At 49.5% G+C, this 22,202-nt stretch overlaps 2 protein-coding genes across 2 annotated transcripts; both read left to right on the top strand.

Moving 5' to 3' along the window:
- The first annotated feature begins 1,089 nt into the window (after positions 1 to 1,089).
- On the top strand, positions 1,090 to 6,145 carry KLK8 (kallikrein related peptidase 8). The gene is made up of 6 exons (XM_053659774.1): positions 1,090 to 1,104; positions 1,533 to 1,610; positions 2,141 to 2,300; positions 2,493 to 2,746; positions 4,663 to 4,796; positions 5,990 to 6,145. The coding sequence occupies exons 2-6, from the start codon at positions 1,565 to 1,567 to the stop codon at positions 6,143 to 6,145; spliced, it is 750 nt and encodes a 249-aa protein (XP_053515749.1). The 5' UTR covers positions 1,090 to 1,104; positions 1,533 to 1,564.
- A 6,575-nt stretch (positions 6,146 to 12,720) lies between these two features.
- On the top strand, positions 12,721 to 21,428 carry LOC128626593 (kallikrein-7-like). The gene is given in 8 exon segments (XM_053659677.1): positions 12,721 to 12,820; positions 13,171 to 13,302; positions 13,739 to 13,892; positions 14,062 to 14,309; positions 14,942 to 15,078; positions 21,284 to 21,326; positions 21,329 to 21,364; positions 21,367 to 21,428. Coding segments are annotated over 8 exon segments (912 nt in total).
- Positions 21,429 to 22,202: the final 774 nt, after the last annotated feature.

The raw sequence follows: 22,202 nt of genomic DNA, 5'->3' as shown, positions 1-22,202 counted from the left end.
GCTGACTTCGCCAGGAGCAGGCACCACCTGGCGGAGCAGCCTCAGCTGGTGGTCCTGCTGCAGGGACTGAAAGCAGCCAGGTGGCTCCTCCCCTCGGAACTCTGCCCAATGAGACGTCGCTGCTTGGACTCCACCCCGTGTGGTCCCGCCCCCTGACGTCAGGGGCCCTGGAGCCTCCCCGATTGGCTCAGCACAGGCCGGGTCTGGCTCCTCCCCTCTTGGCCCCGCCTTCGGGGGGGTGGGGGTGGGCTCTGGGTTCGAATTCTCCCCGGGACCATCGGGGAGACGTGCAGGGGAGGGTCTCGGTCTCTTCAGATCCAATGGATGGTTTTGCAATAAAGGCGCGGAGCCCTTTCTTCTCTCTGCCTGCACGTTGTGGGGTCACCGCGTTGAAATTTCCCTTGAACCCGTAGTCGGTTCTGCCCGAAGTCTTACCAGCATCAGCCCTGTTGCAAGCAGGCCTCCCGGGTTCTGCTCAGGCTGGTCCCCTCACCCGCAGGGAAAGGGGAAACCAGGTCACCGTACCTCCCAAACCTGCCTTCCCAGATCGCGGAGCTCTCGGGGGACCGCGGGCGGGTGCGGTCCGCCCTCAGAGGCCGGGGCCCCAGGAGACTCGCCTTTCTTCTCGGCGGGGTTATTCGCAGCAGCTCCCCTACTTTCTCAAAGCCTGGCCCTCGAGCCCACTCCTCGGTTGAGTTCAGGAGTCCGGACACCCCGCGCCCTCCTCCTTATTCAAACCCAGGAATCTAGGGCCCCAGCCCCCTCCCCTCCTCCGACGCAGGATGCAGCGCCCCCCCCCCCAGCCCTGTCCTCCCCAAGATCCAATTGTTGGAGCCCCTCCACCTTCCCGTTTGAGACCCAGGAGGTATAACTCTGAGCTCCTCCTTCTGGCCTCCGTACCCCGAGATTCCAGCTCCCCCTTCCCTCAAGAATTTCCTTTCAGCCCCTCAAACCCTCCTCACTCAAACCCAGGGATGCTCAGTCCAGCTCCGGCACCGGAGGAGGCGGGGCAGGAGGCGGGGATTCCCAGTTAAAAGCCTCCTTGATCCGTGTACCCGGCAGACAGCTGAAGTATCGGGGGCCTCTTGCTCCGGGTCCGAATCAGTAGGTGACCCCGCCCCTCCGGACTCTAAATTCTCAGACTCTTGCATCTGGCCCTGGGGCCCCTCCTCCTCCAGAACGGGGACTTGAACCTCACAGCCCTCCCTCCGTCAGGACCCAGGAATCTGAGCCCCCGCCTCCTCTTCCTCAAGGTTCAGGAGGAGTCCAGGATCTGAATTCCCTTCTCCCTGGGAACGTAAAAATCCAGACCGCCCCCCCCCACCCCCAGCAGCCTTTCTCCTCATTTTCAAGAACGTAGGGCCCCACCCGCCTCTTACTCCGACCTAAGAATCTGAGTCCCAGCCCCTTCCTCCTGCAGGGCCCAGAAGAACAACTCTGGAAGTTCTGCTCCCTTCCCAGTCCCAAGAGCTTGCTAGGATTTCAAGCCCCTCCCTCCTCGGCTCTCAGCCCTGGTGCTCTCCCTCCCCCAGACCCCAGCACGGGACACCTACTACTTGCTGCAATGAGCGCCTGGATGTTCCTGTTTTTGCTGTTGGAAGCCTGCGCAGGTGAGGAGGGCTGGAAGGTGCTGGTGGCGGGCCTGAGCCTGTGAGCAGGCCATGGTGGCCGTGTGCATGCATGTGGTGGAGTGTGCGATGGGTGAGGTGTGCAGTTGCATGGGGGGGCTTCAGCGGGCTTGCTTTCCTGGGGTGGGAGGCGGAGCTGGGGCACTGGTGGCCGCAGGTACTCATGTCAGGTTATGCTGCAAATTGGCATGAGCACACCAAGTCTGTGGGGGGTGCAGATACACACGGGAGTGTAAGAGCATGTGGACGCATGTGGGAGCATGTGGAAGCATGCTCGGGTGTGTGACTCTGTGTGATGACGCATGGGCTTCGGTGAGTGTACGTGTGTATTCGCGTGGCATCATGTGAAAGCCAGGAGCCCCACACGTGAGGGTGTGTGGACACATGAGGAGCAGAGAACTGGGGTGTGTCCCTTTGAACCCACGGTGGTGTTCCTGCCTCCCACTCCCCTCACCCATGCACCTTCCCGGGGCCGGGGGGTAGTGATCCTACGTTCTCCCATCCAGCTGCAGGGCACTGGAGGGCACAGGAGTCCAAGGTGCTGGGGGGCCAGGAGTGCAAGCCCCATTCGCAACCTTGGCAGGTGGCCTTGTTCCAGGAAAACCATCTGCTATGTGGGGGTGTCCTCATAGATGACAACTGGGTTCTCACAGCAGCCCACTGTAAAAAATCGTGAGTGGATGCCTGGGGCCGAGGTGGGCTGGACCTGGGGAAAGAGGAGGCTGGGGCTTCACCTTAGGGAAGAGAGAGCCGGGGACCGGGACTCCTGGGTCTAAGGGAGGAGGGCTGGGAACCGGGACTCTGGGATGTGAGGAGGGGCTATAATGATGGGACTGGGTCCCAAACGAACCGCCGTCCTTACAGGAAGTACACAGTGCACTTGGGAGATCAGAGACTGCAGAAAGGGCCAGAGCAAGAAAGGGCTGTGGCTCAGTCCATCCCACATCCCTGCTACGACAGCAACAACGATGACCACAAGCATGATCTGATGCTCATTCGACTCTGCGGGCCAGCATCCCTCGGGAACAAAGTGAAGCCCATCAACCTGACAGATCACTGCCCTCAAGCTGGCCAGAAGTGCACCATCTCAGGCTGGGGCACTATTTCCAGTCCTCAAGGTAGTGAGAGGGAAGGAAGGAGGAGCTGGTGGGCCCCATGGACTTCAGACCAGTGGCAAAACTTTACCGTTAGAAGGAGATGAGGAAGGGATGGTGACGGTGAGGCTGAGACTTACAAGTGGCTCGTGTTAGGAACCTTGAAGGCTAGAATATTTTTTTAAGATTTTTAAATTAAGTAACTAATTTTTAGAGAGCGGGGAAGGGAGGGAGAAAGGAGAGGAGAGCCACATGGATGCTCAAGAGATACATCGATCAGTTACCTCTCACATGCCCCCAACTGGAGACCTAGCCTGCAACCCAGGCATGTGCCCTGACTGAGAATCAAACTGGCAGCTTTTCAGTTCACAGGCTGGTGCTCAAGCCACCGAGCCACACCAGCCAGGGTGAAGGCTAGAATATTAATAGGAGTGATAGGAGAAAGAAAGCAAACCAACACACTATTCAGCAGGGCTTGAAAGTAGGAATGGATGAATGAATGGATGGATGGATACATCTCTGCTTTATGGTGGAGAATGACATGTTGTGAGACCTTTGTTGTACAGGATTTTATACAATCTCATTAATAGACTTGGGATACAAGGGATTTGCACTGGCGCCATAAAAACAGACTTCTCAGCAATTTTTCCCTCTTGAACCCAAGATTCCTGGGCCCAGATCACTCATAGTCTAGGCCCTTCTCACCCCAGGACCCGCTGTCTAGGTTTTCAGCTCCCTTGTCATTCTGGATGAAAACCTCTGGACCTCCACCGAGGTCCTCCCTCCCTTAGGGACTTTGGGGTTCAGGTAGGGACTCTAGGGTCCTCTCATCCTGCTTCACAGTGAAGAAATTGGGGCCCATCTCAGAGAGGCAAGGTGACTCACCAGGAAGCAGCAAAGCCAGGATTCAGGTCCCTGACTCTCTGACTCTCACTTCAAGAGCGACAATGGGATGATGGCAAAACCTACCTGTTCATGCATCAGGTAGATCCAAGAAAACCATGGCTCTTTCCCCTTGTCTCTAGACAAGTACTTTCCCATCCCTCAGCCTCACTTTCCTCATCTGCAAAATGGGGGTAACTAATCAATAGATTTTTAAGCTCCGTACGTGTTCGCGTTATATCTCTTTCCTTTATTGGGTGCTCCTAGCATTCAGGGTGGTGCTCAATACATATTTGTTGAATGATTATGTGGGTGAGTGAATGAAGGAATGAATGAATGCATCCCTCCTTCCAAAAGCTTCTGTGAAGATTGAATGAGGTGTGAGCACATAGGTTCTGGCACATGGAGGTGCCAGATAGACATCCCCCCCATCAAGTCTGTTGCCCAAAAGCTGATAAAGAAAGATGAATTCCACTTTCAGGCCTTCATTCAACACTTACTGGTGAGGGTCTTTCAGGCCCCAGGTGCTGTATTGTATGAGTCCCTGTCCTTATGGGATTGCATGTGAAGCTGGGGAATTGGACAATAAACAAACACATATAGCATGACTTATGAGGGAGAGTTGAGAGCTCTAGTGAAATATCATGGATGGTAAGAAGATAGGGAGTGATTGGGGGGGGTGTTTTAATGAACAATGGTCAGAAAAGGTTTCTAGAAGGAGCTGACATTTGGAGGAAGTAGGATTTAGCTGAGATTGAGAACCTGGTGGTCTGGGGGTGGGAAGACAGGGCAGAGGACAGAGGTATTACAAGGGAGCACCTACAAGTCCTCCTGATTCTTAATTTGGAAATGACTCGGGGCAAGAAACAAAAAGTAGAGTCCAACGGTCCCATTGAGGTGGAGAAAAGGGAATGGCAGGGACTGTGGTTTTGTTTAATGTGCTGAGAAATCTTAACCTTCCCTGTGTACCTGTGGGTTTGCAGGAGGGAGGTTAGTCCAGATGGGAATGGTGGGAAAGGGTTGCTCTTTCTGGGAACTTACAACCTCTGCCCCCTCAGAGAACTTTCCTGATGCCCTCAACTGTGCGCAAGTAGAGATCCTTCCCCAGAAAAAGTGTGAAGAAGCCTACCCTGAGGAAGTCACAGAGGGCATGGTCTGTGCAGGGGACAGCAACGGGGCTGACTCATGCCAGGTGAGTGACTCCCTAATTAACCAATTTAAATTACTTCTGAATCAACCGATCTGAAACCTCTTTCTCCCCTCCTCCTTTACCCCATGTAGAGGCTGAAGGCATGGCAGCCAGCGACGCCAAAGAGTTAGCACACACAGAGGTCGCTCCCATCTCTATACAGTGGGAAGAAGATTCAGAGAAAGCCACACTCCCCCGGCAGGTCACACAGTGCAGGGATCAGAAGCGTTAAATAGATGTTGTCATTTTCTTTGGAGCCCTGGTCAGCAGGATGAGGTCCAGGGAGGGGGAAATGAAAGGAGGTGAGAGGAGATGCCTGTGAAGGACAGGGTCTGAGGCTGGACCACACACAACCTTCCACTCTCTGTCTGAGGGTCAGTCTCTGACATTTTTCCTGACTCTGCCATCAACTAGCTAGTCAGTCCCTTCTTTCTGACTCCTGACTGGGTTCCCTGGCTCAGCTGCCTGCTCCCATGACAGGTTTCTTGGGGAGCTATGGCCTCTTCTCAGTTTTCAGGGAATGGCGCCAAGGACTTCACTGCTTCTTCAAAGACTCCCCATCCCCAAGATGACAAATCCTGGGATTTCCCGTAGATATGATGCTCTCTTTCCCATTGGCTGCACCTCCAGTCCTCAGGGCTCTCATTGGCTTTGTCTCCTTCATAGAAGCCCCACCCCTTGTCAATGATTGGCCCCTGAAGACGATGCTCCAATGCACTCTTCTCCATTGGCCAGGATCACTGTCATTCCATCATCGCTCCCGCCTTGAAGTCCAGTCTCTCTGGGTGATTCTCAGAGACATTATTTTCTTCCCTGAGACCCTCCCGCCATTACCCTGTGCATGTGTGTGTCTACAGAACAGTGTTCTTTGCTTCCATGTTTGGTAACTGGAGAACATATCAGTTCTGTCCCCTGCTGTCTTCTCTCTAGATTGGTCCCGCCAGAGCGAGATTCTCCTCTCTCCTCTCATTGGTCAGCATTTCCCTCACCCTCCTTGGACAGTTTGTTCCCGCCAGCAGGGGAGGCCCCACTCCTCTCTCTGAGCAGCTCCCTCACCCTATCCCACAGTTGGGAACCAGGGGACAATGCTCTTATCCCCAGGGGCTGCAGGGGACTAATCATGGTACAGAGCTGGTACTAAATGCTAGGTACAGCCAGGCATCTTTGGTCAAAATCTTCCCCCTACCCCCCTCCAGGGAGATTCCGGGGGCCCACTGGTGTGTAACGGCGTTCTCCAAGGCATCACTTCCTGGGGATCAGACCCCTGTGGGCAGCCCAAGAGACCTGGTGTCTACACCAACATCTGCCTCTATCTGGACTGGATCAAGAAGACCATAGGCAACAGGAGCTGAGCCTCAGACAAGCTTCAGATCCCCCTCAATAAACTCAACACCATGGCCTGGCTCTGTGCTTGTCTTGCTCTGGCCCTGGGGGTGGGCATGGAGGGACAGAATCGGAGCCCTGATGGGAGTCTTGACAGGAGGTCTAGAGAGGCCAGGACCCCATGGTCACTCTGGCCATCACCACTGCCTGCAGGAACCCATTTTTTTTCTGGAAGGACTTGGAGCAAGGGGGGAGGTTCATTTCGGGGGACAGAAGACACATAAGAGTTTTCTAACATCCAGTGGCCTCTCCTGTGAAACACAAGCTTGAAACAGTTTATGCCTCCTTTTCCCGGGCAGCTAAATTGTTTTTAAACTTTGGGGGGGGGGGAAGATTCTTCTTCCTCCATTGTTAAAACTTAGAGATCCTCAGAGTAGGATGCGGGAAATATATACACAGCTTAAATATACATTTGTGAACACCCATGAAACCATCACCCAGGTGAAGAAATAGGGGATTGAAAGCCCCCAGATGTCTGAGAGACCAAGACCCTGCTCCCCGCTCCAGGAGAAATAGCAATCTTTCTCACGGCTCAGAGCCGTCAGGATGTAACTGCTGCGGTAGAAGGAAGGGAGGCACATCATTGCTGGTGTCCAGATTGAAAAATGTGGACAAAGATATGTGTGGAGTGGGTAGTGCTGAAGATGTAAATGAATTGCAACAAGCTGGAGACTGGTTCCCACCTGTGTCTAGCTCCTGTCGATGCTATAACTCCTCTCCCTACTTCACTGCTTCTGCATTTTCATAGTGTTAGCTCACACCCTCCTCCATTTCTCTCTCTCCTTCACAACCTTTTAACGTCACCTGCAGCCACCACCTGCTCCACTCTCTCAGGTTTTCTTTTTTAATTAATTCACTAATTTTTAGAAAGAGGGAGAGAAATGTTGGCTTTTTTCACTTAGTTATGCATTTGTTGGTTGATTTTTTTTGTATATGCCCCACAATTTTGGAGTATCTGGATGATACTCAAACAAAATGAGCCACCTGGCCAGGGCTCTCAGGATTTCTTAGATCATATTTTCAGGAAAGAAAATTTAAGTGGTCCAGCTGAACTTTTCTCCTTAAGAAACCTCATAGGACACTGAATGGCCAATGGTTTGACCAATCCCATCCAATCAGTGGGTATTTGGAGTCATTTTATGAGATGTGGATGAAGTGGTTCTCCCCAGTGGGTGTAAGTGTGTGACATGCACTCTTCCCCATTGGCCAGGATCACTGTCATTCCATCAGTGCTCCTGCCATGAAGTCCAGTATTTCTGGATGGCTCCTAGAGACATTGGTTTCTTTCCTAAGACCTTCCCACCACTGTCTCTGTGTATGTGCCTGTCCAAAGAACCCTACCCATTTCTTCTATGTTTAGTAACTGGAGTCAATGTTCTCCACACCAGAGGCCAGGAAGGAAGAGTTATCAGCTCAGTCCCTATTGTCTCCTATCTGGATTGGACCCTCCAGTCACCATCCTCTTCTCTCATTGGTCAGGATTTTCCTTCACCACTCTTAGACATCTTGTTTGTGTTCCTGTACATAGAGAGATTAATTTCTGGTATTAACAATTTGGGTGGCTGATGGCATGGAGGGGAAGTGACTTGTCCAAGGTGAATCAGAAATTCAGGAACAGAGAGGACTGTGCAGTCTGGCAGAGGGTCAGAGCACCCAGGAAGGGACAGAAGCTGGAAGGACCCACGTAGATAGAGAGCTCAGTTCTGCTTTAGTTGAGGGTCACTTGGGTGCAAGTGTCAGAGCCCCATCCAAACTGGTTGAAGCACAAGACGGGGTTGGCCCACTAGGGTGACTAAGGAGGCTGAGGGCACAGCTCATGATCAGAGGAAGTGACGTGAGTACCAGAGTGTCAAGTTGTTGACATGGTTACACAGGCCAATCAGCTCTCTTTTTCTCTCACTCTGCCTGCCTCTTTCTTTCTCTGTTTCCCTCTCTGATGTGTTTCAGCCGTTTCTCATCTCTGCTTGTGTTTTTCCTTCCTTCGTGTATCTCGTTCTAGCCTCTGTTAACTGGGAAAGAACATAGAAGCTACAGACTCAGTTAAGCAAACCCGGCAAAAACAAAGACTCCCTTTCTCCTGGCCTCTTGATATTAGTCCCAGGGAAGATATCCAATGGGTCCAGCTTGAACAAAGCCCATCCCTCCATGCTCGGATCCATCGTTCTAGGGAAGACGTGGTGCTCTTTTTAGCTTCCACTGCTGCACGCATATATCTAAGTGATGGAAGGGCTTACAGAGGTATGCTTGGCTGTTACACCAAAACAAATTTAGGAGGCAGCTTCCCCCCAAAGTGGGAATGTGTTCTTAAAGTAGAAGGAAATGAATCCAGTCACTCAGAAACAATGGGTTGTCAAAACCCAAGGTGATGAATCAGAAAATTCCAGGATCATTGTTTCCCAGGGCAAGACACAGCAGGCAGGACACTTAGATGCTAGTTCTTAGGTGTGATCATGAGCTAGAACATGAGTCATGAGGCAGAGGTTCGGGAGACAGGTTGAAGAACCAGGGTGACATGAGTTGGAGTGTGTGGGTGGGATTTGGGACCAGGTCTAGGACTAAACCAAAGGTCATGGCAAGTGTGGGACTTGGGATTCTTGCCAACAAGGGGGTTGCATCATGAATAGAGTCATGGGGTCCTGAATTTATTTTCAGTCAGCTGGGAATCTGACCATATAGGAGGGTGTCTGGGAACATTTCTTTCGTACAGCATAAGCTTATGCAATAGTGAGGCCATCAGCAGCTCCCAGCATTCGAATCCTACCTTTTTTGCCTCCTGAACTGAATGACGTTGCTCAGGAAGCCTCATCTACTTTAAACCTCCTTTTTCTCACCTATAAAAATAAGGAAGACAATACTTGCTTGAATCTACATGAGGAATAATGACAAGTTCCAGCAAGTGTCAGAAATTATACTAAATGCTCATTATACTAAACATACAACAAGAAATTGAAGCTGCTTTATTCTCTGGATCATGCGGCAAGGCAGCTAATATTCATTGAGTTCCTGCTAGTGCCCATCTGTCTTTCTTCCATCATTTCATTTAATCCTCCCATTTGTCTTCAGATGTAGATTTGAGAACTTGGCTTGGATTGATGTACTCAATATTGTGTTGACATTACTCTGTTGTTGTCGAATGGACTATGTCAGAGATTTGGTGAAAGGAGGAGTCCAGAAGGTGTGTAGAGTTGACAAAAGAGTGAGGAAAGAGTTGCACATGCAAAAGAGGCTAGAATTTTGGATAGAAATTGAGTTGGGAGTTAGTATGGAGCTGGGATTTGGAATCCATGCTAGAACTGGTGTCAGAGGTGAACTGGTTTCATGATGAGGACATCAATATGGTCTTTCTGGAAGAGGACAGGGAGGCAGAGAGAAATCTGCATCATGCCTGGAGTCAGGTTGGGGACCACTCTATGGAGACATCTAGTGTTTGGGATGAGGTTTAGTATGGTTTTTAACTATGGGTTCAGGGTTCAAGTTGAGTCAGGGTTAAGGTTGGCTGAGGTATGAGTTGTAGCTTGAGTTGATATTCGAAGTCAGGAGCTTGGTCAGGTTGTAGATACCACATTGAGGTATAAATTGGACTTGGTCAAGAATACAGCAATATCGAGGTTTAGGATTGGGTCACAGGCTAAGTCTCCAGCCTGTGTCAAGATTAGAGTTGACAGTTGTGTCAAAGTAAAGACTGGAGTTGGAATTATTGTTAAAATCAGGGACTGCAGTCCTGCCGACCCCCTCATAAGCTCTTGATAAAACCCAACCATGCCTTCTCATTGAATGGCAACACTGTCCATCAAGCAGAGACCTTGAAGCCCTAACTTCTCCATCTCTCTCACCACAAGTTGCATTTAATCCATCACCATGGTGTGTTGATGTTCTCTCCTAAATGTTTCATGAATCCTTCCATTTGTTACCTACCATCTGTGCCTCCCCAATGGCCTTATCCAAGCCATCATCATCTCTCACGTGGACAACAGCAATGACCTCCTCATGTCTGTTCATCTCCTTCAAATCCTCCTCCATATTGGCCAGACTGATATTATGAAAATACAAAGACTTTATGTCCCTCTTCTGAATAAAGTCCAAGTGGTTCACCATTGTCCATAAGGTAAAGACCAACTGACCATGACCTCCAAGGTGCTTTGTTGTGTTGTGCCAGACATCATCTGTTCCCTGAGCTCCATCCACATTTCCTCTTTGATCTCAGGACCTTTGCACCTGCTATTTCTTCTACATGATATTCTCCACTTTTTCTAGCTCATGCTTATTTTTCTTTCCACTCTCAGGTTTTCGTTGCCTCCTGAGTCAAACCTCCTTGGAAGGGCTTTTTATAATCCTTTGTACCTTTATTTCAAAGCACTCATTAAAGTAAATTTACTCTCTTTATATACCAATGTTATGATTATTTTTCTTTTTACAGTTGAGTGTGACTTTCTTGAAGGAAGGAACTCTTTGTGTCCAGGTCTGTAGCCCACCCTGCTATAGGGCTTGTCTCGATACGTATTAACTAAGTGAATAAATGATTGAATCTGAAAGATGCAGTGGGAGAACTGCAGAAAGGGCTATGCTGCAGGTAGGGTTGGGTATATTGGTTAATTTGGATTCCACATAGGCACTCTAGTTAGAATTAGATTTGGATGTATGGTTTGGGATCAAATTCTCAAGTTGGTATGAAATTAGGACACAACGTTGATATTTGAATTTTTTTAAATGTTTGGCTGTGGCAACAACAACAAAAAAACTTTAAACCAGAAAGGAAACCTGAAGATGACATGAACAAAGAAGGGGTTCTGTGGAGCATTAATTCATCAGCTCAGCGAACTCACCAAAGACCCTGACTCTCTCCATCTCTTTGTTTTTCCATCTCTGGGGCTACGGCTTTGTCTATTGGCAACTTTCCTTCGTGGTTCCAGGAGGGCTGCCTCACTTCCAGAATTTACATCCACAAGAGACACCGTCTAACAAGAGAAAGAGAACTCGGCTTGTGTCTCACCCTGGAAAGCAGAAAGCAGTTCCCAGAAGCAACCCAGTGCTTTCCCCCTCACTCCTCATTGGTCCCCAGGATGTCACATGTCCATGTCTAAACCAATTCCTGCAAAGCAGAATGTGGCTCTAAAGGCCCAGTAAAGCTTCTCTGTACTTACCATGAGGAGAGCAGATCACCCAAACTAACTCGGGGTTCTGACAAACGGCAGATGGAGTTAGTGCTTGGGTAAGCCACAGTATTGTCTATTACAGGGCCAAATTATGGGGGAGAGAGAGAGAATTGCATTAAAGGTCAGGTCTGAGATAAAAAGTGGGCTCACACTAAGGAATGAAGGCATATTTTGGTGTTCACTCTGCTTAGGATTCGCTGATCCTGAGTAGCTACATGAATCCATCCACCCCTTCTTCAAGATTTTGTCTAAATATCCTCTTCACATGGATTCTTCCAACCACCTTTCCTAATGTTGTCACTGTGGGGTTACTGATAAAAAGGGAAACCAATAATGCCCTCTCTCTCCTTCTGGTCTTATTTTTCTCCACAGCACTTACAGCCACATAATAAACTATAACTTCAAAGTCTTTCTCTTCCTCCTTCTTTCTTTTTCTCCTTCTTCTTCTTTACTAAAGAACACCCCTGATTGGAATGAGAGCTTCTGTGAAAGAATGTTGGCCCTTTTGTTGATGCTGTGTCCTCAGCGCCCAGAACAGATTCGGCAATGAAGTAAATGGTTAGTGGAACTTCCTTAGTGACTACAATGGGAAAAGATGAGTATATAAGAAATTCAAAATAGAACGACTGTAACAGCATAATCAATAAAAAAATTTAAAAAAAAAGAAATTCAACCTGCCTTTGTCCTAGTGAAATTGATTTAAATCTACTTCGAAGTGAAACATCACATAAATTTAAAAAAAAAAAACTAGTGTAGACTATTATTAAAGGAGAAGTGTTCTAAATGTCCTAAGACCAAAAAAAAAATTGTTCCATAGATTCTATAGAGTAAATAAAAGGTAACATCAGATAATGTTGAGTGCAGACATTTTTGTTGCAAATACATAAGGTGTATAAAAATCTAAGTGGAACAGTAAGCAGTTTCACTTAGAAATAGTTTGGTGGGTGGAGTTAGCAGAGCCTTCTTCTTTGATTCACCCCCATATATTAGAGTTGGTGTTGGGTTCAAGCTCAAGGGCTCATCTGGCATTCAGCCTGGACAAGTTTCCACAGGCTGCCCAAAGTGAGGGGGAAAGGTCTAGGCCACCCCCTGGTAGGAGTTGAGGGAATGAAAATTGGCCACCCTGTAGAACCCAGGACCCAGTCCATTCCTGAGCTGGGCAGATCCCTGGCCCCAGCTCCTGCCCCTGAGTGCCAGCACCCAGCCCCACCCTGGGTAGCTGTGCTGGGGCCAAACCCCCTGGGTACTGCCCCAACCTGGCCTTGGAAGTGGAGGGAGAGGGAGTGTTCATGCCAATGGCTCCAGCTGCCTCAAAGGTTCCAGATAAGAACGATGCAGGTAGGAGCGTCCCAGAGTTGAGTTCGCCTTCACTCCATGACCCTGGGTTTTGGATGGGGTTTGTGCGCTATAAGAAGGCTGGTGTTGGGCAGGGCCAGGCACAGTTGAATCCCAACCTGCTCTGGAGCCCAGATCAGATCAGACCTGCCACAGGTGAGGAGTCTCCTTTGGGGTGAGGTTGGTGTCTGAGGGATGCACCGCTAGCTGCCTCTTGTTCCTAATCGGGGAGCGATAGGGGCCGAAACTTCTGGTTGTGAGAAAGAGGGGTGGGAGGCCAGGAGTTTTTTGTCTTTTACCTAAAAGGGACTTGGGATATAGAATTATAAATGTTGCAACACAGGAAGCCAGATGCCGAGGTTCTGAGTAGGGAAGGGTATCTCCAGCCTGGACTTCTGAGGCTGAGAAAGGAGAAAGGGTGCAGACTAGGGGTCCCGGGTCTGAGGGCGCAGAAGGGCCTGGGGACCAGGGCCCCTGGGTCCTGAACTCTGTCTTTACAACCCCAGCAGAGGACGCCTTTCCTCCTCCCTCCACGTGGCAGCCGCCAGAGGCTCCCAGAGGCCACATGGCAGGTTCCCGTCGTATGCCCCTGCTGATCCTGCTGCTGTCCTTAACCCTGGGAGCTGCTGGACAAGGAGGTGAGGGCCAGATGGGGAGGCCTGTCCTTGCCCTATGCCTGACACTGTCCCTACCTTCTCTGTCCAAAAAGTCAGGACCCTGACCCACCCACCCCCAGCAGCTTCCTCCCAGGCAAGACAGGGTTCTCCCCCTGGGGCCCCTTTCCTCCTGCTTCCCTCTGACTCCTGGGGTCCCTGTACCCTCCAGGCTGCCTCCTGCCCTCCGTGTCTCTCCCCCATCAGCCTCTGGGGTTGCCCCCACCCTGCGTTCTGAGCAGGCTCCCTCCATGGGTCCCCTTCTCGATCTGCAGCTTTCTCTGCAATGCACTCAGTTTCTGCCACTGCCCCTCTCCACGCCTGTCTGCCTTTCTCCATCCCTGTCTCTGGGCATCCATCTGTCATGACCTCAGTCTTCCCCTGGTGCCTGCTACCACGCTCTTCCCATGTCTCCATGCAGCCAACAGCACCAGGGAAAGGATGATTAATGGATCTCCATGTCCAAGAGGCAAGCAGCCCTGGCAGGTGGCCCTGTTTCAGGGCCATAAGTTCCACTGTTCCGGCGTGCTGATCGGCGAGCTGTGGGTGCTCACGGTGGCCCACTGCCACCTGAGGTACGTCGCAGGGGACCCACAGCAACTGCATTTCTCTCTCTCTGCGTCCTTGTCTGCGTCTCTCTGAGCCTCTCCACCTTAGTGGGCCTCTGTCCCCTTCCCTGTAGGGCGTGGCACCCCCTCCTTCAGTCACACCGTCTCTTTCTAACGGCTGTTTCTGGTTTTTAAGTGAGTACGTTGTGCAGATGGGCAGTGATATTCTACTCCATGGGGATTCGCAAAGAATCCGGGCCAAAAAGTCGTTCATCCACCCTCGGTTCAGTGAAGTCACACACGTCCATGACCTCATGCTGGTGAAGCTGACCGCTCCAGCCCCGCTGTCCCCAACGGTGAAGATCATCCACGTGTCTTCCCAGTGCAAACCGCCAGGAACCAAATGTTCTGTTTCCGGCTGGGGCAGCATCGCCATGGATGTAGGTGAGGCTGCCTCTGGGACCCCTCGAACCAGACCCAGCTCCCTTTTTTTATTTTTATTTTTTTAGATCCAGGACACAGGTCACAGCCCCAAGATTCCAGGACCCCCCCCCCAATTCTCTCCTCCTCTGCACTGGTGCCCAGTCCCTCAGGCCCTACACCATCAGACTCAGGAGCCCTGAACTTTAGTCCCCCTCCCACCAGTCCCACTTCCTTCTGTCCCAGAAACTGAGACTCTGTATCACACACCCAGGAGCTTAGAACCCCAGCCACCTCTTCACATAGACCAACAATTCGTGTTCCCCAGATGCATCTCCAGAGATCTAGGTATGCAGGACCCAGCTCCCACCTCCCTCCGACGCCAGAGCATTTGCCCCAAGGGCACTTGGGTCTCCTCCCACAGACCCAAGTATCCAGGCCCTCAGTCCCTTCCAATTTCCATCCCAGAAGGTCAAACACAAGCCCCTTCCACCCTCGGGACCAGCAGTCCAAAGAGATACATCTCTTTTTCATGACCACAGCCTTGGGTCATCCTCTCCTTCTTCCTTCAGGATCCTGGGCCCCCTACTCTTTACATCAGCCCCCGTGGGCCTACTGGACCAAGCTTCTGACTGCCCCACTATCTTTCTCAACAGTGACATACCCAGAAGCGCTCATGTGCTCAAACGTCAACATCTACCCCTACATGTACTGCAAGAAGATTTTCTCCACAATATCAAGAAGATACATGACCTGCGCTGCTCCCCCCAACAGACTCTCCTACATGTGCAAAGTGAGTCCCCTCCTCTCCTGCCCTGGGTCCCCACTTCCTCTCAGGGTAGGGCCGGTGGTCTTCCCTCCACCCGGAGTCTGGGGGCCTGGCCCTGGCGCCCAGCCTTCCCTTGCGCCTGGCCAGTCTCACGGTCCTGTTCTCTCCACTCAGTTCTCTGCCTCGTTCAGAGTGAGAGCCCTGGGGGGGCCGCCCACGTGGCCCTGGGGGCAGGCACGGGGTTGAAGGTTAGAAACTGAAGGTGGGGAAATGGGGTGAGCCCATGGAAAAAGCAGGGAGACACAGGCTGCTGAGCAAAACTTTAAGGGGCACCACAAGCTCAGTGACCAAGATGAATCCTATTCCAATGAAATATTTAAATATACTTCATGCAAAAAAAAAAATTCAGTGTGAACACAATATCAAACTTTTCAACAAAGAGCAATCAGAATTGACTGGATTTGCTATTCGCCTCCGGCTCCTGTATGGTTCCTAGCTGTGCTGACCCTGTGTTTCTCTGAAGTTGGAATACTGGTTTGTCATAAGTATATTCATATTAAATTTGATTTTCAAGGTCTGCTGTAAGATACTCATCGCAGTCGCTGAGATGTGCCTGAGGTTAATGTCCTGCTTCTCTATCTTTGCCCCTGGTCCTAATTCTTGGAAAAGAATTAGCCCCTCCTTCTCCGTTGTCCCCTCTCCCTCATCTCAGTAACCCCCTCTCTGTTTCTGAGAATAAGCTTGCTTCATTTCTCTCTACACCTCATTTCATTTCCTTGTTTTCTTCTGACCCCTGTTGGGGTCTCTTCTCTTCCTTTTTCTTTTCTTCCTTCCTCCCTCCCTCCTTCCTCTCCTCTCTCCTCCTCCTTCCTCCTTTTCTTCTTCTTCTCCTTCCCTCTCCTCTCCCCCTCTTCCCCTGCCTCTATCACTCATTTTCTCCATCTTCATCTTTTGCCACACCCCAACATTTCTGCTTCTCTTTCTTCTTTTTGCTTCCCTTTCTTCTCGACATCCTTCTCTCTACCCCTCTCTCTTCCACTCTCATCCCTTACCTCTTAGTACCTGACTATCACATCTGCACTCTCAGCTTCCAGGAAGGTGAAATGATGTGTGTTAGAGGGTTAATGGGACAGGGATGTGTGTTCTAAAAACTCACGGGCTCCCCTTGTCCCCCACCGTTGTGCAAGCTGTGTTGGGACACAGAGACCCACATTGGGGACAGTCCCACATTTGGTTTAACGTGCTCCTCTCGTCTTCTTAAACTTCATATATTTGAACCTGGTAGTCCGTACTTTTACTTTGCAATGTACCCTGTAAATTATGGCATTAGTCTGGCCCCTGGTTTGAGGACTACCTTGTTGCCCAACCCTGAGTAAAGGAATGTTTAACATTCCCTGGAGATAATGCTCCCTCTTCTAGTTCACTATGGGGAAGAAAAACTGGGCTCCGATTCCCTGGAAGCCCCGCCCACTCCCTTGGCTGGTGATTGGTCCCATTGGCCAATGCTCAAACCAATGTATTCAGAAAAACTTGTTTCTTCTTTCCAAGGTAGCATTAATCTCTGCTCTCCCGTTGGTTCACAGAGACAATGAGTCTCTTCTCATTGGCCAGAGTGGAAGGCTGGGGTCTGGCAGGACAAAGACTTGATAACCTCGTTATCAAGTATACAAGACCTCAGTGATGGTTGCTCTGGAGCTAAAGCTAATCTCCTTCCCTTCCAGCTGGACTCGGGCAATCCACTGATGTGCGGAGACTCCCTGCAAGGCCTGGTGACCTCCGCCTATTTTCCTTGTCGACCTCCATTCGACCCAATCATCTACATCCGCCTATGCAAGTACCACAAATGGATTTACGAAACCATGAAAAATAATTGCTAATTTCTCCACACTCCCACCTCTCCGTGTCTATGCCCTGAACAGGAAATTCACAGAAATAAAGACACCCATGATTGATAGCCACATTTGACTTTGACTTTATCATTTTCAAAATCATATTTAAATGTCAACAATATTCTAATAAAGATCTCTCCTCTAAGTGGAACCTAATCAACAAAACAAATTCACGAGCAAAAAAAACCCAACAAAACCAGAGACATGGAAGTGAAGAAACTAAGTCACAGTGACCAGAGGGGAGGGGGGAGGGCGGGATAATGGTAGAAGGAAGGGGAAGGGTCAAAGTCAAGGAACATGTACAAAGGACCCATGAACAAGGGCAATTGGGTGGTGAGTGTCTTTGGGAACTGGGGTTGGACAGGGCAGGGGAAAGCAACCGGGAGGGGGAGCGGGAAGGGAGACAGCTGTAACTGAACAAGAAGAAATAATAAATAAAATGATCAAAAACCTATAAATAAACACAAAACTCAAAAACCTCAGGGCTGGTAAAGGTGCAGTGAGACCTGCAGTTTCACCACTGGGACTGTAAACTACTACAATTTTTATAGAAGGAAGGCAGAGTACAGTGAATCCAGAGTCTTATTGAGCCCTTTTGACCTAGTAATTTTAGTAAATTCAAAATGCGGGCAGGATTCGGAATCATCACAACATCACTTGTCACAGAAGAACCATGGCAACACTGAACATGTCCCAAATTACTGGATTTTTTTACGTAAAAAATAAACTGATGTAGGAAAACGATACTCATGAAGCTTCTCAAGATAACACTTACACAAGATTATTAATGTCGTGCAAAAACGTTAATGCTATCTGACGTAAAATTTAAAAAAGATACAACGATGTAGATGAATGGAGCCCTCACCATGTAAAACAAAATGGTCACAAAATAAAATCGGACAGGGCATGGACCAACTGTACATGGACATAGTCATGGGTACCTCCTTCTTTCTATTTCCCTTTCTGCACCTGTGCATGTTTATAACCTGAAAGATGCAGGTGGGGACCTCTGAAGAGCTCAGGTTGGGAAGAGACCTTAAAGAGGGAGATGGGAAAGGAATATGGATCTGATTCTGAGCTTTCACTCTGTCTCCTTCCCCCACCCCTCACTGGTGCAGCGGCATGTTTCTCTACATTTCCCAGACCTCGGTTTTCCCCACCCCCCCCAAAAAATGAGGGAGAGAGGGAAAAGGAGAGAGAGAGAGAAGGAAGAGAGGGAAGAAAGGAGGGAGGACAGAAATGCCTCCTTCGTAAGCATGCAAAGGAATGAGCATTTCACAGGTGACAAAGAAGAAGAGAAGGAGGAGGTTTGCAAGATGGATAGTGCTGGCTCTGAGACAGGACATGGGAGTCCCGCGAGGGTCTGCTCAAGCGAACAGCCAGAGTCTGGATTAAGAGAGGCCAGTGTAGGTGGGCTCCTGTCCTCACAGAATTCAGGGGCGGGGGGATGACTCTGGAAAGAAGGAGGGAGGAGGGAGCAGTTCCTTGTGACTCAGAGCCTAGCAAGGTCTCCTGATGCCTGGTGTCCTGGACGCCCTGGGCAGTCAGACCCTGCTGACTGAGGGATCTCCTCCCAACCAAGATCACCCCTTTCAGCCGTTTTTCATGTTTTTCTCTAAGAAGTCCCTTCTGACTAACATCTCCCAGGTATTATTTTCTCTTGTCATCTCATCCCTCCTTTGAATCTTTCTGTACCCACATCTAAACACCTCCATATTACAACCGTGTTGCTGAGACAAATATTTTGCACACAGGAAACCAAGAAACCCCTCCTCACGCAAAGGACGGGAGCGAAGGTTCCCAACCCTCCTTTTGTCAGGCCCAAAGTCTAGTGCCCCCGTCTCTGCTCAAACCTGGGAGTTTGAACACCCAGACTCCCTTCTTTCTCAGACCCAGGACTTCAAACCCCAGGCCATTCATATCTCAGACCCAGGAGCCCGGAACCCAATATTTGTCTTTCTCAGACCCAGAATTCCAGGCTCCAACCCCTCGTTTTCTCAGGCCCTGCATTCTGGCTTCAGGGCCCCCTCCTCCTTTCCACCCAAAAGTCCGGACCACGAGCCTCACCCTTTCTCTGGACCACTGACAAATTTTTTAAAATGTCTGGGATTTGGGTGACCGACACCCACGGAGCTCCATCACCTTCCCCTCTCCCCCCACATACTCTACAAAACAGTATTCTAGCTAAAATTTTAAGAATTCACAAAACCCAGCATTTGCATTTGAAGTCTGGCTGGAGACCTGGAGACGCCAGGCCCTGCCTCTCAGCTCCTTTGGACTATGAGTCTGGAGGGTGAATTCTTTGCCGTGACTTGTGATAGTCCTCTTGGAACTGAAACAAAGGAAAGCCGAGATATCACTAGGGCTGGACAGATAGTAGGATGGAGAGAACATGTTTCTTCTTCAGGGCATGCGGGATGGTTAACATCACAAGCAAAGAGTTCACCAGGGTAGTCAGGTACAAGACTGACGACCTGAGGAATGCTGGGGCCATCTCCTCCCAGTTTCTGGGTATTTATCTCTGCAGTTCTGGAGAACAGAGCATGCTGACATGTTAAGTTGTTTTCGTTCCTAGATGCACAAGACCAATGGCCAGGGCTTGCTCAAGGTTAAGGTTAACCTATCATACAGGCTTTAGCACATGTCTTCCCGCAATAACTTGCTCAGTTAAAAAAAAATCTTATGATCAGTATATCTTGTGGGGTTATGTTCAGTTACTGACCTTCTCTGACTTGCCAGGTAGTTATATGTTATATTCTTGCTCATGTTTCTCCTCATTTCCTTGTGCTCTTGAGTCACTCCAAGAACCCACACTCCTCCACATTTCCTTGTGTTGTAGAAACTCTGGAGCCATTGACCCACTACACACAAAAAGTTAAGACCCCTCTCTGCACAAAATTAGGAGCCAAGTCTCCCAGACCCTTAGCCCTCAGGCCCAGGAGTCCAGGCCTTCCTGCCACAGAACCCACAGTGAAGGGCCAGCTCCCTTTCATTCTGAGCCCGAAAGTCTCATCATCCACTGAGGTCCTCCCTTTGGGACACTGGAGTCCAGGGAGCTCCTCGTCTGGCCTCACAGTGAAGAATCAGGGCTCCGCTCAGTGAGGATATGTGATTCACCAGGACACAGCAAAGCCAGGATCCGGGAGCCTGCTGATTTGACTTGCATTTCTAGGGAGCCCGTGGGAGGCTGTGGACACCCACCTGCTGGTGCATTGGGTACATCGGTATCAACCAGGACTCTGTCCCTTCTCTCCGGGCAAGTCCCTCCCCATCTCTCAGCTTCCCCTTCCTCACCTGCAAAATGGGGATAACGAACCAAAAGATCTTAAAGCTCCATAAGGGCTCATATTGTATCTATTTTATTCATTGTCTATTTCTATTATTCACGTTGGTGCCCAAGAATTATTTTTTGAATGACTTTGTTGGGTGAGTAAAATAATGGAATGAATGAATGCATGCATCCCTCCTTCCAAAAGATGTTGTGAAGCTGGAACGAGATGTGAGCATATAGTTTCTGGCACATGAAAGCGCCAGATTGACGAGTTTGCCCACAAGTCTATTGCTAGAAGGCGTATCAGGAAGATGAATTCTGTGGGTACTCAGATTATTGGAGGGAAATGTACCTCCTATAATTGCCTTACCACTATGAAACGCACCCGAAACTCATATAAAATAATACTGAATTTCGCCCACTGAAAAATAAAATAAATATTTACTTAAAAAGAAAAATGAATCCTACTTTGAATCATTCATTTAACACGTACCAGTGATGTTCTGACAGGCCCCAGGCGCTGGGCTGGTGAGGCTGCATCCTGATGCACTTGACATCCAGGCGGGGAAATTGACAATAAACAAATATGTATAACATGAAATACGATGTAGAATTAGTTGTTAATGACATGTCATAGATGGTAAAAAAGATAGGGAGTAAAGCAGGCATTCTAATTAAAATGGTCAGAGAAGGCTTCTAGGAGGAGGTGACATTTGGAAAAAAAATAGGATTTAGCTGAGACGGAGAACCTGGTGGTTTCTGTTTGTGAGGAGATTGGAGGGAGAGGGGAAGAAGTATCACTAGGGGGCACTTCTGAGTCCTCCAGTCTCTGATACTTAATGTGAGAATGATTCAGGGTGAGACACAAAAGGCAGATGCAGTGATCCTCCTCCAGGTGGAGAAAAGAAACAGCAGGGACCAGGGTTTTGTTCAAAGTGGTGAGGAGGTACAATGAGCCCTGTGACTCTGCCCTGAGCAGCTGTGGGTGCACCGGGAAAGTCAGATGCAGACAGGGGTGGAGGGAAAGGGGTGCTGTCTCTGGGAACATACAACCCCTGCCCCCTGAGAGAACTCTCCTGACGCCCTCAACTGTGCACAAGTAGAAATCTTTTCTGGAAGCTGTGTGAGGACGTCTGCCCTGGGCAAGTCACCCAGGAAGGGTCTGTGCAGGAGGTGGCAGTGGGGCTGACCTGAGCCAGGTGAGCGACCTCTGAGACCTCTTTCCTCCCTCACTTCTCACCCCCTGAAGAGGCTGGAGGAGTGGCCACTGGGGGCTCCCAAGGGTCCGCACACACTGAGGTCACCTGTGTCGGACAGAGAGAAGACTTTCCCTGTGGGTCCCACAGCACAGGGAGAAGGGGTGTTGAATGTTTGCTTTCATTTAAAAAAATTTTTTTATTGATTATGCCATTACATTTGTTCTATTCCCCCCTCCATTCCCCTCCACCCTGCACACCCCTCCCCCACCATTCCTCCCCTTTAGTTCATGAACACGTGTCTCAAGTTCTTTAGATTCTGTATTCCCCTACTATTCTTACCCTCCCCCTATTTATTTTCTATCTACTGTCTATGCTACTTATTTTCTGTACCTTCTCCCCCCTTCTCCTTCTCCCACTCCCCTGTTGCTGACTCTCCACATGGTCTTCATTTCTATGGTTCACTCCTGATCTAGCTGTCCTCTTAATTTGCTTTTGTTTTAGGTGTGGTTCTTAATAACTGAGTTTGCTGTCTTTTCACTGTTCATCTTTTTTATCTTATTTTTCTTAGGTAAGCCCCTTTAACATTTCATATAATAAGGGCTTGGTGATGATGAACTCCTTGAATTTGGTCTTATCTGAGAAGCACTTTATCTGTCCTTCCATTCTAAATGAAGTGGATTCTCTCCTTCATTTTAATCTTGGCTAATGTAATTATGATGTGCCTTGGTGTGTTCCTTTTTGGGTCCAACTTCTTTGGGACTCTCTGAGATTCCTGGATTTCCTGGATGT

Source organism: Artibeus jamaicensis, unplaced genomic scaffold (assembly GCF_021234435.1).
Source record: "Artibeus jamaicensis isolate MK-2021 breed Jamaican fruit bat unplaced genomic scaffold, CSHL_Jam_final scaffold_804, whole genome shotgun sequence".
Classification (NCBI taxonomy): domain Eukaryota; kingdom Metazoa; phylum Chordata; class Mammalia; order Chiroptera; family Phyllostomidae; genus Artibeus; species Artibeus jamaicensis.
This window is presented reverse-complemented; position numbering and strand designations above follow the sequence as displayed.